The 16,338-nt window shown below is 38.4% G+C and overlaps 1 protein-coding gene across 4 annotated transcripts in view; it reads right to left on the bottom strand.

The window, feature by feature from the left end:
- Positions 1–282: 282 nt before the first annotated feature.
- ZEB1 (zinc finger E-box binding homeobox 1) overlaps positions 283–16,338 on the bottom strand; it is a 304,864-nt gene continuing 288,808 nt past the window's right edge. For all 4 annotated transcript variants that reach the window (XM_081100685.1, XM_081100684.1, XM_081100687.1 and 1 more), the window contains 3 exons: positions 7,564–9,374; positions 2,949–3,129; positions 283–2,815 (listed from right to left, as the gene is read on the bottom strand). In XM_081100685.1, coding sequence (XP_080956811.1) covers positions 2,205–2,815; positions 2,949–3,129; positions 7,564–9,374 — 2,603 coding nt within the window. In that variant the 3' untranslated portion in view covers positions 283–2,204. The remainder of the gene's footprint in view (positions 2,816–2,948; positions 3,130–7,563; positions 9,375–16,338) is intronic.

Here is a 16,338-nt window from a genome sequence, read left to right as displayed (position 1 = left end):
AAAGGCTTCCCTGGAGTGACCTGAAGGATGAGAAGTCATGGGATAAAGAATTCAGGATTTCAGGAAGAGGGAGGAACCTCTGAGGAGGCCTTTAGTTGTCAACTCTGACCTTCCCAGAAAGAGCCCCAAGAACATCCATAATTTAGTGATGAATGTCTAAAACATTTAGTTTGTTACCCACACTCAGCCCAAGATAAATCAAGTGCAGAATGACAGTGTAATACCCCATTTCACAGAGTTTTCCAAAGAAAATCTTGAAAAGGATTAAAAGATGACAGCAGGTCAGGCTTGTTGATGCATTTTATTGTGAGATGGGGGAGTCTGGTAAAAAACTAGAAAATGATCATGGTGTAACAAGGAACTTAAAAATGAAGAGTCAGATTTTGCAACTTACATACATGAATACAGGAACAAATTGGCACAAAATGTTAAACATTGTTCCCAACACTGTTTATATAAGGTTATCCTAATTTGGCTTACTAAGGAAATGAGAGTTTTATGGTTAGGCTATCTCTTAATAAAACTGCAGAGCATCATGCTATTAGTCACACAGTGAATTTCAAAATTTAAGAGTTTTATATTAAAAACTGGGTAAAGGTAAAATGACTTGATTGTAGTTGTAAAACTAATACATTCTCATTTAAATTCTTTTCTACAGTCCCAAGGCAAGTATAAATGTTAACATAACACTGTTAAATCAAATCTCAATGCAAGAGAACCAATTGCATCTCTACTTTAAATCTTATCAACTTTCCAAATTTTCATACTAAAATATATTATTGTATTAATACAAACTACAGTATTATACACTACACTGTGTAATAAATAAAGAAATATAAAAATAAGACACATAAATATAAAAGTTTTCTAAAACTAAAAGTACATATGTCAGTAAGAAGGGTATTAATACTGCCAAATTTGAAGACATACAGTACAAAAATGTTGCACAGATCTATAAACTAAAAGAAATAAAATAATACTGATAGGTAAAAATCAGCTAATGTTGTTAATAAACTGGGTCCATAATAACTAACATTTGGAAACAGTTATGAGACAAATAACAATGGCATGTCCATGTCAGAAATGCAAGTACATGGATTAAGCAGATTAGAAAATTTCCCTTTCATTTCTGTAGAGAAATTCTGAAAGTCAATTAACGCAAAATGGATACTGAGGAATTAAAAGATGAAATGTCCCAGTGTTTCAGTTTCTCTGACAGTCAGTGGTTAAGTTTTATTTTGGAATTTTGATAAAACAAACAAATCAACAAATGCTAGTTATTGTAGGCCACACTTTGAATGAAGGCGGGTTAGAGCCTTAAAAATACTGATAAATGGCACTTACAGCACACAGGTCTTGCTTAAGGCCAAAGGAGATACAAAGCTTCATATCATATCATATCCTTCATATTTGTTACCACATACTCAAACACAATTACAAACACTGATTGTGAAGACTCTGCTGTCCTTACCAGTATTAACACTGTTAGTCCCTGCAATCAGAACCCAATGACAATCTTTTGAACTCTATTTTAAACCACATGAGTAAGAAACTTCTGTCCTTCTCTACTGGCTGCTTTCTTAAGGCTAACAATACATTTTAAATGAGAATACACTCTACTCTGACATCTAAATATTAGAAAGTACTACCTTTGAGACTGAATTTATAAAAGGTAGTTAGCACAATTTGGAACTGCGTTATACTTCTCTATGAAGGGGATTTTGTAGTGCAGAAGTTCTCACATTAAAAAAAAACATAATAAAATACTGAAGTGGATTCAGCATATGTTTACCAATAAAAAATTATAAAATTTCTCCCAATTGTACAGCTTAAGAATAAACCAACATAAGAGTGATAACTAATACTGATAAAATGAAACAGTGCTAGATGTTTAATCAGTTTTCTTTAACCTGTTACATCTTTGCTTTCTGAGTCATTAAAGTTTTCTAATCTGCTTCACGTTTCAAACTTGTCCCTAACTTTGAAAAATGCACGAAAAATTACTAGGTCTGAGGTTCAGGCACACCTGGATTTTTTTGTGTTTTTTTTTTCTTTCTTTTTTTTGTATTTTTTTTAAATTTTTACTTTACACAGTAGTGAACAGAAATCACAGTATTCAGGTTACTGTGTTTCCATGAAAAGCATGTATAATATAGAACAAACTTCATTACCAATTAGAATTTATTTTCCTTCTAGAAAAACTATTAGGCTTCATTTGTTTTTTCTTCAGACACTTGCTCACTATCCTCACTTACTTTTTGTTCTAAGCTGCACACTTGATTTACAGCTCCATCATCCTTCACGGCACCTTCAGTTTTTGTTTCTTCTCCCTCATTCTCTGCTTCTTCTTCCTCCTCTTCCATCTCTACTTCCTCCTCCTCCTCCTCTACCTCTTCCTCCTCCTCTTCATCCACTTGTGGTTTTTCACATTCTTTTTCTTCCTGCAGTTCTTCCATGTCTTTATCCTCTTCCTCCTCTTCCTCTTTTTCACTGTCTTCATCCTCTTCCCTTGTCAAACTCTCTCTCTCATCTGAGTCGACCTGTGAGGGAGATGCCCTTGTACCAACATGCTCACTCGTTAGGACCTCAGGTCCTGCTTCTTCCTGCTCAGTGCTATCACGTTCCTCTGCTTCTCTCTTGCAATAGGAGTAGCGATGATTCATGTGTTGAGAATAAGACCCAGAGTGTGAGAAACGCTTTCCACATTTGTCACATTGATAGGGCTTTTCTCCAGAATGTAATCGCATGTGTTCAATCAAATGATGTTTGTGTTTAAATGCCTTTTTACAGATTCCACACTCGTGGGGTCTTTTACCTGTAAAAAATATGACAGCTATGAAATAGAATGGTGGTTTTAAGCAAATAAAATCCTTACAAAGTATTTCACTTCAGATTGTGAAAAGGGTTATAGGGTCATTTTTAAAAAACTGTTAGGTTCATCAACATACCTGTGTGTTCATATTTATGTCTCAATAATGAGCTACTCTTCTGGAATATCTTATCACACAAATCACAAGCATACATTCCATTTTCTGTCTTCCGCATTTTCTTTTTGGGTGGTGTAGAATCAGAGTCATTCTGATCCTCTACATTTGATACTCCTTCTGAGCTAGTGTCTTGCCTTTCATCCTAAAGAAAAAAAAGGAATAAGAAAATTTAATTTAAATTTAAAAGATACAAGAGACATAAAAGTATAGGTTAAAGAACTACTTTGATTTATACTTTCAACAACTTGATCAAAGCAAGCACACTGCTTATCACTGAAAATGGGTTCCATCAGTGGGGTTAGATGAGAGGTGGGGGCTGATGTAGATGAAAGTGAAGTTGGGGGCAATACAGTCACAACTGTAAAAAAAATGTGGTTAGGTCAACTGGCACTGAAAGGAAAGGACACCAAAAAGAAAACATGTAAAATGTGTAGTAATAAAATTTACTTAGTTCCCTGTGAATCATTACTTCATCAGAAATTTGCAGAAAATTTTAACTTTAAGTTTGTTAAATAATCACTAATATCTAACTGCATCCTTTACTTTCATCTTTTTATCCTGGGTTTCACTAAGCAAAAATTAAGATTATATTTTTAAAGGTGGTCTTCAAACTGTATCTTTTAGAGCTTCAAAGTCCTGTGAACTAACCTCTATGGTCTCCTTGAAAAGAGAGTTTTACTCTATCATTTTCTAAGGAACAAGAGGAAAAACAATGCAGGCATATTTTTAAACAAGAATACTTGTTAGTCAAAATGAATCTTTAGAATTTCAGTGTAATAAAAACATTTCAGGGAGGTCCAAAGGAGGAACCAAGATGGCAGCAAAGGTAAACACCTGAACTTGCTACTGCGCACAACCACATTAAAACTACAACTAAAAGACAAAACAAATATCATCCATAACCAAGGGAAGGCTGGATGAGTGGAAATTCTACAACTAGAAGGAAAGAAAAAAGCACATTGAGTCCAGTAAGAGGTGCAATGGTGTGGAAGTGTGGAGGTACAGAGGCGCACGCGAAAGGGGCTGGCAGCTGGGTACGCTGTTGTCTTTTTCAATCGGGAGGGAGATACAAGCTCCAGACTGCTCTAAACTCCAGTTCTGGGCAAGAATCTGCGGACACAGACTCATAACAGAGAGAAACCGGACTGTCTGGCATCAGGCCAGAATGTGAGGGCAGCTTTCTCCCAGAGGTGCTTATAGCAGTCATTGTTCCTGCACGGGGTTGTGGGACACAGAGACCCAGGGACCTATCCGGGGGAGGGCTGATGGGCAATCATTGCTGTTTGCTCTGCCCTGGTGATTCCCTGAGATCCAACCCCACCCAATTTATAGTCCCCACACAAGCTGTGTGCAGAGGCTTTTGCATACGAATGTCCTGACCTTTCTCTGCCTAAAAACCTGTCAAACTGCAGCTGGGTCAGAGAACCCCAGAGCTTCCAAAAGAAGGTCTAACGCTCGTCAGCAGCCTGCATTGCCTCACAGCTGGGCCTCATCTGGGCACCTCCAAACCACAAACAAAGAAGAGGAATCTGCAGATCTCTCTGTAGCTCCTGCTGGGTGGCCTCAGGCAGTGGCTAACTTTGCACCTCCTTGGAGATCCAAGAGCCAGTGTACCCAGTGGTCAGAGTGACACCATCCAGATTACAACTCTTCACATTCATAAGAGACACACTCAGGGGGCAGACACAGTGAGTGCCAAAACCCCACTGAAGCAAGTCCTGCCCCATAGGGGTGTGTCCAGCACAGAAGTTCTCCCATTGTAGACACAACTGGTCCTCACAGCCAATTGGCCTGGAGGTCAATTCCTCCAACAGCAATCAAGGCTTAACTACAACAAGACTGTGCACAAAGCCCACAAAGGGGTGCATCAAGAGTGTCCACCTCAGGTAATTAGGGAGGCTGAGCCACTGGGCCCTATAGGACACTTAGCACACAAAGCCATTCTCTCAACACAGGGAAGCAGCCAAAATGCAGAGACAAAGAAACAGGTCACAAATAAAAGAAATGGAGGAAAGCAAACTACTGGATAAAGAGTTCAAAACCATGGTTATAAGGTTACTCAATCTTCTAGAAACCTCCAAGAAATATAGTAAGCCCCTCAAGGATATGAAAAAGGACCAATTAGAAATTAAACATACACTGACTGAAATAAAGTATAATATACAGAGATCCAACAGCAGACTAGAGAGGATCCCAAGAATCAAGTCAAAGATTTGAAATACGAAGAAGCAAAAAACACCCAACTGGAAAGGCAAAAAGAAAAAAAGAATACAAAAATATGAAGATAGTGCAAGGAGTCTCTGGGACAACTTCAAGCATACCAACATCCGAATTATAGGGGTGCCAGAAGAGAGAGAGCAAGATAAAAACCTATTTCAAGAAATAATGACAGAAAACTTCCCCTACCTGGTGAAAGAAATAGACTTACAAGTCCAGGAAGTGCAGAGAACCCCAAACAAGAGGAATCCAAAGAGGACCACACCAAGACACATCATAATTAAAATGTCTTTTGCTAAGGGCAAAAGACAGAGAGAATCTTAAAAGCAGCAAGAGAAAAACAGTTAGTTACCTACAAGGGAGCACCAAACAGTTAGTTACCTACAAGGGAGCACCCATATGACTGTCAGCTGATTTCTCAACAGAAACCATGCGGGCCAGAAGAGAGTGGCAAGAAATATTCAAAGTGATGAATAGCAAGAACCTACAACCAAGATTACTCTACCCAGCAAAGCTATCATTTAGAATTGAAGGTCAGATAAAGAGCTTCACAGATAAGAAAAAGCTAAAGGAGTTCATCACCACCAAACCAGTATTATATGAAATGCTGAAGGGTATTCTTTAAGAAGAGGAAGAAGAAGAAAATGGTAAAGATAAAAATTATGAACAACCAAGTGACAACAAATACATGTCTATCAACAAGTGAATTTAAAAATCAAGTGAATAAAAAATCTGATGAACAGAATAAACTGGTGAATAGAATAGAATCAGGAGCATAGGAAGGGAGTGGACTGACAATTCTCGTGGGGAAAAGGGGTGTGGGGGGTGTGGGAAGAGACTGGACAAAAATCGTATACCTATGGATGAGGACAGTGTGGGGGGTAAGGGCAGGGGGTGGAGTGGGAACTGGGTGGAGGGGAACTATGGGGGGGAAAAGAGGAACAATTGTAATAATCTGAATAAAGATTTATTTAAAAATAAAATTAAAAAAAAAACATTTCAGGCAGTCTCAGGGAGATAATTTATATAGGAGGTCCGCAAGTAGGATAATCCTACAGGGAGCTTGTAGTAGAATTGGTCTCCTAAGATTCTTTTATGTCTTTTCTAATGTCTTCCATTCTGTTACCTCTAAACCCACAAATTTTCTAAAAGTTTAAATGTTTTCCACAACATTTCTTACAGCTTTGTAAGGTAGGAGAAGAGCAGTCATCTGTCTGGGTCATTTCTGAGCTGCCAGTGAGTGCTAAGTAAGTTGGCTTCACTTTCACTGCTACTTGATATAGTCATAATTAAGTGAAATGTTAGTGGTTCCCCATCTATTATTAAAAGGTGTGCATACTATTCTATACACTAAAAATTTAGATGAATTTACTGGTCATATGAAAAGTTTTTTTGAGTTATCACAAATTACAGAAAACCCAACTGGTAGCAATATTTAAGGGGAGGATATTAAACACATTTGAACATGTTTGGATAAAGGATGAAATAACTTTATTCAATAAAAAAGTGATGGGAAAAAATGGAGAGACATGTTAGTGAAAACAAAAGTCTGGACAATGAAATACACCACAATCACACATAACATTTTTATCCAGAACTATCATGAATTTTGGGAGAAAGTTAAAAAGAAAAAATGTATATAGTGATTCACAATCATATTTCCTCATATATATTAATTATTATATAACTGAACATTGCTTAATTATAGGTTCATAAAATGATCAGTAAATTTACTAGCTGAGGTCTTAGTATACTTAATTCGGTTTAATTAAAGCCTTTTAAAACAGAATTCTTAACACAAAAACTGACAGCTAAGTTTGCTTGTTGTGGAATGTCTGTGAATGGGAACATATTTCAATTACTAATGATCATAATCAAGGCAGAAATTAGTATAAAAAGAGAAGTCCAATTAGTGAGTATTCAAATATTTTTCTCTGTCTCTAGCTTCAAACAGTCAAGACTTTAGTTGAGACTTACCAACCATTTTTCATAGTAGACTAACACTTTAAACTTTAGTTGATAACTATACCTTGGATTAGGAAACAACTAAAGACAAGATGCTACTAAGTTAAAGCAAAAACTCATCTATTTACTTTTAAAAGTGAGTTCGTAGCAACCTGCATGGCTCTAAAAAAATTCATTTTCCAGTTTTATTTTGTTCATTTCCAAAATGTACAATATTTCTAAGCTTAAAATTTCCACTTAAATGTTAGAAAAATATCACATTTTCCAAAATTCTGACTGCTGCTTGTTAAAATAAATTTGTAATATTGATAAATAAATTTAAAAAAAGAAATAAGTCAAACTATCATTTTACTAAACAGATTTGGGAGGGAGCCTTTTTTTTTTTTTTTTTTACCTGATTTCCATTTGGCTGGATCACTTTCAAGGGTGGTTCCTGGACTGCAGGGCTGACTGTAGTGGAGTATGTGTAAGCCACCTGGGGAATCAGAATAGTCTGCTTATTGGCAGCTAGTGCTCTCAAGCATGGAACACTGTTCTGGTCAGCAATGGCCACGATTGTGGGTAACTGGGCAGTAACTGTAGGTATAGCAATATTTATGGGGTTGGCACTTGGTGGGATTACATTTACAACTGGTACTGAGTCTGTAATACAACTGTCCTTTTGTGGCTCCTTTTTTGCACAAGACAAATTCAAGGGTTCTTCCTGGACGGAATAAACACTGTTGTGGTAAACACTAGTGACAGTTGACCTTTCCAATAATTCTCCCTGTTGCTTTGGTAGTGAAAGATCAAGAGGTTCTACTTGTGGCTCTTCTTGTGCACCTTCTGCTGTGTACAAGTAACCCTGTGCATTTCTGGATGAAGAAAGGTTTAGAGGTGATGGGGAAGATGTAATACTTCTGGAACCATTGATGGTTGATCCCACTGGTAAAACTGGAGAGTTAGGTATCTTCATAGGACTTTGTAGATTTATTGTGCTGTCCTTAGATTCATTTGCATTTGTAGACTGAGGATGATCATTATTCTTTGCAGAGACATTTACTTTGCCTGGTTCAGGAGAAGATGGTTCAGAAGACTGCACTGAAATCTGTCCAGTTTGCATCTTTTCAAACCACTTTTTTACTACATCCAGTGGTAGGTTTACTGAATCAGCAATTTTTGAGAGCTCTTCTGCACTTGGTTGTGCATTCAAAGCATAATATGCTTTTAGAAGAGACAAGAGGTTCTTTAACGGTGGCTGACTGGGAGACAAATTGCCATCTCCAGAACCTGATGAAGCAGAAGACTCAGGTTTCTCAGCTTCTGGTGTAGGGAGTGGAGGAGACTGAGCAGGCTGCTTTAGGTTATAGTGCTTTAATTCTGGAAGTGCATTAATATCTCCTGGACAATCGTCACACAGAAGGCAAGTGCTATCATTCACCTCTCCTTCAAAGCTTTTGTCCTTCTCAGATTTAACAGTAAGATCTTCTGGTAACTTTTCACTTTTGCAACTGTTTGTTGGGACTGGATTTTCTTTTTTTAAATTTTGAGGAACAACTTGAAGTTGGCTAGGCTGTTCAAGACTGTAGTTAATGATAATTTTGGTTGTTCCATCTTGATCAACCAAAGGAAGACTGATGGCTGAAATAACAGAATGGCCACCTTGCTGTATGGATGAAGCACTGATTGTTTCTTGTTCTTTGGATGCAAGATTGGCTTGATTATTCTCCAAAACTTGCCTTATTACATTGCCATCTACTGCCACTTTAAGTACATTCTGAATATCACTTAAATTGATACTTATGGGAGACACCAAACCAACAGTTGGCAGAACAACAGCTTGCACCACACCCTGAGGAGAACTGGTTGCCTGTAATGGGCCACCACCACTAAAAACCCCATTTTGTAAAGGGGTTGAACAATTGATTCCTGAAGCAACCACTATGGGTTTGAATTCATAATCCACAGGTTCAGTTTTAATTTGGTTTACAGAAAGCTGTTCTTGAAGGGGTTTATTCTCTATCTTTTGTCGTATTTGTGGTCGTGTGGGACTGCCTGGTGATGCTGAAAGAGATGGTGAGGAACACTGAGACGCCTTGAGTCCTGTTCTTGGTCGCCCATTCACAGGCATCAAGCTGATACATTTCTTACTGCTTATGTGTGAGCTATAGGAACCAGAATGAGAAAAACGTTTCTTGCAGTTTGGGCATTCATATGGCTTCTCTCCTAAACAATAACAAAAATATATATATTTATAAATTTTTGTTTCCACATTTTCCGTAAAACAAACATAACCATTTAAAAGGGTTTCCATGTATGCTTGTGGTACAATTTTATTTAAAATCATTTTAAGTTCAAAACCCACATAAATGTTATAAACACTAGTAAAACATTCGTCTGAACTACATGTGCTAATCAATAAGAGAATATTCTCTGCATATGTGTGTAATATTTCTGCTAACCTTTAAAACTTCAAAGCATTCTCAAATACCCAAAATACATTACAACCTACTCTTCCAAGTATTTTTTTCTTATTCTGTTTCACCAATGTATGTAATTTTCTGTATTTCAATCTACTTAACCACCTGTAGGATAAACTATTAGAGGAAAGAAAAGTAAATGAAATATCCCATAAAACTGAACAAGTCTGAATATCTCTGACTGTATGAATCATGTAAATACCTCTTTCCTATATCTATAAGGTTTCATTGAAAAGATCTTTCTCAATGGGAATAAAACTATAAATATAAGGTACTTCTATAAGCTGTAACTTATTAAACTGGGATGTATGTACTCCCAGAGATATAAGGCAATGTTCTAGTGGTTATGCAAAGCAACTTGGATTTCAATTTAAGTGACACTGGTTATGGTAACTTAAAATATTTTTATATTAACACACAGATTATACTATGTTGCACAAATGCAACTTGTAGAGGCCTCCTTTCAAGTTGATTTCCTAGACCTCCCATGGCATTTATTCTTGGCTGTTAGGAATACTTCAGTAGAAAATTTGAGAAGCACTGAGTTAAGTGGACTATTTCATACAACGCTAATTTTGCACGTATTCATTTATAATTATAGTTCATTACTTTGTAAGTTAAAGGCTACACCAGTTTCAGAAGTAAGACAGAAACTTCTGGGTATTGTGTGCCATTTCTACCTTGCACCTATTATAGTGCAGGTCACAAAGATGCATACTAAACCTTTTTTTTTTTTTTAAAGATCAATGAATGGCTAACTATAGAATTATGAAATGTAGTGGTGCTGATTTATCCACTCAATATCAAAGTAAATCTCTTTATATCCCCCCTTTTTAAAAGAATTAAAATAAAAGCAGTGAGAACGTCAATATAAACTCTCCTAGTTATGTGATTTTGATTTGTCAAGTTTAAAAAAAGTGAGTTATGTTTGCTCAGAAATTTGATTACTTGAAGAATCTGATATCAGAATTGAAAGGCATCCCCAATAGAGAGTTTATTTTATATCATACTTGACATTTGATATTCTCTTCTCAAACTCCTTTATTAAGAGGAGGTTACTGCTGCTAGGCAACTCTATGAAGATGGTCCAGTTTGGTCTTGCTGAGGCCCATGGATTTGGGTTCAGAAGCTAGGTCTGCCACATACTATTTTCTTAACCTTTCCAAGCCTCAGTGTTTTGGTGTGTAAATAAATGTAGATATCCCCTCACTGGCTTATTATAGTTATACTAGTGGCCTGGTGCATGCATCTGTACACATTGAAAGGAAATTAAGTAGAAGAAAGATTCATGCGGTAATTATGTTACTGCAAAAAATTACATGTTAAAGTAGTATGTATAGTAGCTATATATATAAAAGGTTAAGTGACTGACCGCCTGTCCGTCTGACCGACCGGCTGACTGGTACATATGACATGCACTGGCAATTTAAAAATAAACGTTGACTCACACAAGGAAAATTTCCCCATCGACTTTCTTAATAGTATTACTCCCTCGGGAATTCCATGTCATAAATTAAAATTGAAAGTCGGTGCAATCATCACGCTACTGAGAAATCTTAATAGTAAATGGGGTCTTTGTACCAGATTTATTATCAAAAGATTGTGACCTAACATAATCGAAGCTGAAGTATTAATAGGATCTGTGGAAGGAGAGGTTGTTCTGATTCCAAGAATTGATTTGTCCCTGTCTGACACTGGCCTCCCATTTAAATTAATTCAAAGACAGTTTCCCGTGATGCCAGCATTTGCAATGATTATTAATAAATCACAAGGTCAAACTCTAGACAGAGTAGGAATATTCCTACCTAAACCCATTTTAGGACATGGTCAGTTATATGTTGCTTTCTCTCAAAATCGAAGAGCATGTGACGTTAAAGTTAAAGCTGTATCCTCCCCTACCTACCCACTGTAGTTTGACAGTCTGTTCAATGCATCGTTGCAGGGGAGCAATGGGGGGGGGGGGTTAGGTAAGAGATCAACCGAAGGACTTGTATGCATGCATATAAGCATAACCAATGGACACAAGACACTGGAAGGGGGCCGGTGAGGGCATGTGCTGGGGGGTAGGGTAGGCCAGGGGGAGGTCAATGGGGAAAAAAGGAAGTATACTACTATTTGTAATACTTTAAACAATAAAATAAAATAAATTTAAAGTAGTAAATACTTCATCACAAGGTAAATTAGGCAAGCACTCTGTTTATACTCTTAATGTGGTGTACAGAAAGATATTAGAATAAGTTTAATCAATTTATTAGTCATTGTTTTAACAATGTTGTTTTTATATCATGTTTTCATTGTTTTTATATCATGTCTTTGTTGTTGTTATATCATGTTGTTTATTAATTTATCAATTATTGTTTTTATCAATGTTTTTATGTCATGTTTTTGTTATTTTTATATCATGTCTTTGTTGTTTTTATATCATGTTGTAATTGTTTATTAATCAATGTATATATTATTTTCACATACATTTTAGTGATTTTCATTCATCTCTGACACTTCTATTATAGAGAAAGGGAGAATAGTGATATTAAAATATTTTGTATTTTAATTTAATAATACTATATTATACATATACTATTTTGACATGTAATGTTTTGCAATAATGTAATTACCACACGAATCTTTCTTCTAATTAATTTCCTTCCAATGTGCACGAATCCATGCACTGGGCCACTATTAGTATTATAAAATTAAAACACCCATGTGATTGGCACCAGCGAGAGCTTTATATGTATTGCGCATGCGTGAGTCAACGTTTATTTTTAAATTGCAAGTGTGCGTCATATGTACTGGCAGGTCGGTTGGTGGGACGGTTGATGAATTAATTGCAATGTGGTTCACATTGAATGTCAACAAAAACAACCAAATTCAGGATTGACAATGACAGATTAAAACACATGTGTGTGACTGGCACCAGTGAGAATTTATATGTTTTGTGCATGCGCAAGGCAGCGTTTATTTTTAAATTGCCAGTGCGTGTCATATGTACTGGCTAGTTGGACAAACGGTCACTTAGCCTTTTATATATATAGACTAGAGGCCCGGTGCACAAAAATTTGTGCACTCGGGAGTGGGGAGGAGGGGGTCCCTCAGCCAGGCCTGTGCCCTCTCACAGTCTGGGACCCCTCGAGAGATAACAACCTGCTGGCTTAGGCCTGCTCCCGGGTGGCAGAGGGCAGGCCCAATCCCTAGGTGCAGCCCCTGGTCGGGCTCAGAGCAGGGCCGATTGGGGAGTTGGGGTGCCACTCCCTGTCATGCACAGAGCAGGGCGGATAGGGAGGTTGTGATGCCACCCTCAGTCACGCTCAGGGTAGGGCCGATTGGGGGATTGGGGCACCCCCCCATGTCACACCCAAGGCAGAGTCGATGGGGAGGTTGTGGCGCCACCCCGTCACGCACAGAGCAGGGCCAATCAGGGGGTTGGGGTGCTGCCCCCATCACTCACAGAACAGGGCCCATCAGGAGGGTTGGGGCTCAGTACCCTGTCACGCACAGAGCAGGGTCGATTAGGGGGTTGGGGAGCTCCCCCCGTCACGCAGAGAGCACGGCCAATCAGGGGGTTGAGGAGCTCCCCCCTGTCACTCACAGAGTAGGGCCGATAGGGGAGTTGGGGCACCGCCCCCTGTCACACACAGAGCAGGGCGGATCAGGGGGTTGGGGTGCCACACCCTGTCACACTCAGGGCAGGGCCGATGGGGAGGTTATGGCTCTACCCTGTCACATACAGAGCAGGGCCTGTGGGGGGCAGTTGGGGTGCCGCACCCTGTCACACACAGAGCCACAGGGCGATCAGGGGGTTGGGGAGCTCCCCCCATCAGACACAGAGCAGGGCTGATCAGGGGTTGGGGTGCCTTGCCCTGTCATGAACAGAGCGCGGCAGATAGGGAGGTTGTGGCCCCGCCCCCTGTCACACACACAGCCACAGGGTGATCAGGGGGTTTGGGTGCTGCCCCCTGTCACACTGATCCCGGTGCTGGGAGGCATATTACCCTTTTACTATATAGGATAGAGGCCTGGTGCATGGGTGGGTGCCGGCTGGTTTGCCCTGAAGGGTGTCCTGGATCAGGGTGGTGGTCCTCACTGGGGTGCCTGGCCAGCGTGGATGAGGGGATGATGGCTGTTTGCAGCTGGTCACACACCCTTCAGGGTTGGTGTCCCCACTGGGGTGCCTGGCCAGTCTGGGTGAGGGGCTGAGGGCTGTTTTCAGGCTGGCGGGTGACTGAAGCTCCCAACCGCTCCTTTTTTTCTTTATTTTTTTTATTCTGGGCCAGCTTTAGCTCTGAGGGTTGGCTCCAGCTCTTAGGCCTTGGCTGCTTAAAGCAGGTATCTGGTTTGTTTGGGTTCCATAATCGAAACACTGTTTCAGCTCCAGCTCTGAGATTCAGGCTGGCTGAAAGCAGGTTTCTGGGGTTTTGTTTAGCTTCTATATTTGTAACAATGTTTCAAACTGCAAGCTCAGAGGCTGGCAGCGGCTGGCAGGGAACGTTGGAGTCCTCTGTCACTGAAGCAAGCAAGTCTCATGTTCGCTTCAAGCTGCCTGGCTGCCGGCCGCCATCTTGGCTGGCAGTTAATTTGCATATAGCCCTGATTAGCCAATGGGAGGGGTAGCGGATGTACAGCTAATTACCATGTTTCTCTTTTATTATATAGGATAAGATAACACAGTGAAACTCAGGGTGCTCTCACTAAATGTTAGTGATTCTTTTAAAAACCATTCTACTGAGATACAGTTTCAGTCAGTTTGGTATGATGCCTACTTACTTCTCTGTGCTAGTTTGTCCTAATGCCACACAGAACAAGTCTGACTACATAAAATACATAAAAATAACTAGAATGTGGATGTACATAGTTAAGTGTTCAATACATGTTAGTTATCATTATTTTGGGGAATACTCTAATATTTTTTTGTTAGAAAGTCTGTAGAACAATTATTTGAAAGCCAAAGTCACTATGTTTGTTAGAAAACTACTTTCTAACTTCATAGCTTTATGGTGTATAGCTAAAGTACATCACTTAATTTATCAATTTAGGTTAGTGTTTGCAGCTATCAAACCCTGGAGGTAAGTTCTGCTGCTTAAAGTTAGATGTACTATGAATATTGAGGTTTTTGTTTGTTTGTTTGTTTTGTGTGTGTGTGTGTGTGTGTGTGTGTGTTTAGGGCAGAGATGGGTGTTCGGTTACATCTGAAGTAAAAATTTTCCAAGCTAAAATTAATATAAGGCTATGGAACAAACCCAAGTTATTTTCTGGGGAGGATCATAGCCCACATGCAGGTGGTATTTTGTCTCACCTCAGAGTAGAGGTGTAGTAGCCTCTTGCTCATTACAGCTTAATTCCCCCATGCAGAGCTCAAATGATGGCTGACTCAGGACTCTATAGAGGGTTCATTTTATGTATATCACAAGATAGCAACAATCAGTATAATTTTAGGAAGTATAATTGAGGACCACGATCCTTAATACTTTTTAAAAGTTTACTGAAGGATATGCAGTTATCCATTATTAGATACTCTGAACAGTGCTTTTAACACTATGATGAAGGACCACTTATGTGTGTTTTTTTCATTTTTTGTTTTAAATTTACAAACTACTATAGATCAACATTGTGTAAAATGGAATGAAATCATCACAGCATTGTCTTGATATATAACAGTTTGTAAATGCTTCCTCTTGTTTCTATATTTAAAGAACTGGTAATAACTAGCTTGCAAATTGCTACCAGTTCTGGGGTAACACTGAGTACCCCTGCTCAACATTTTCTTTTGGAATAAAATAGGCTATCAAAGAGCTGTAGACTTAGATTGTTCAAGTAGCCACCCTGGAGAAATGCTTTTTCCTAATTGTACTTTGGTGAAATATCACTGAATTGTGTTGAAGAATATTATATTAAAAAGAAAATTCTATCAAATTCTCCACTATATTAAGTATATTTCTGAGGATGATATAAATTGTAGTTTGCTCTTTCTTCTTTATGATGCTTCAAGGAACAAGTTTCTCTATAGACTTAGTTATCAGGAAAAAGTGTGCTTTTCCTAGCAACAGATTTCTTTTACTCACAGACACTGGTCTTGCGTTACTGATTGCAGGTTTCTTACTGCCTAACCCTCAGAGTCTAATTTGTGGTCTACTTCCAGGATGTGCAAGGGGTTTCAGAGTATTCCATCACATTTGTTACATGCCTGTTTTACTTCCTTAACTTTATTTTCCTTATACATTTCAAATTAAAATTTGTTGCTGTATTAAAAATATATAAACCTCTTATTAAATAATTTTAAGAACAAGACAGATATTAATATGTAAAGAATGAGCAGTGCAGAGTTCTGTGTTCCATGACATGGCCTAAATCTGCATTAGTTTTTTTTAAGATTTTTAAACTGAATGTTAAAGAGAGAGGAAGGGAGAAGAGGAAAGAGAGAGAAATATTGATGTGAAATGAAATACCCATTGGCTGCCTCCTGCATTCCTCCTACTCAGCCAGGGTTCAAGCCCATAAATCCTAGCATATGCCCTGACCTTTTGGTGCATGGGAATGACATTCAGCCAATTGAGCCACACCACCCAGGGCTGCATTAACATTTTATTTAATTATTTTTATTTATGTATTTATTTTATTATTTATTTTATTTTATTTTATATATTTTATTTTATTTCCAGAGAGGAAGGAAGAGGGATAGAGAGATAGAAACATTAATGATGCAAATCATTTAT

The sequence above is a fragment of the Myotis nattereri genome (genome assembly GCF_964212035.1).
Source record: "Myotis nattereri genome assembly, chromosome: 1".
Lineage (NCBI taxonomy): Eukaryota > Metazoa > Chordata > Mammalia > Chiroptera > Vespertilionidae > Myotis > Myotis nattereri.
Note: the sequence above shows the minus strand (reverse complement) of the source record. Positions and strands in the feature narration are given on the sequence as shown.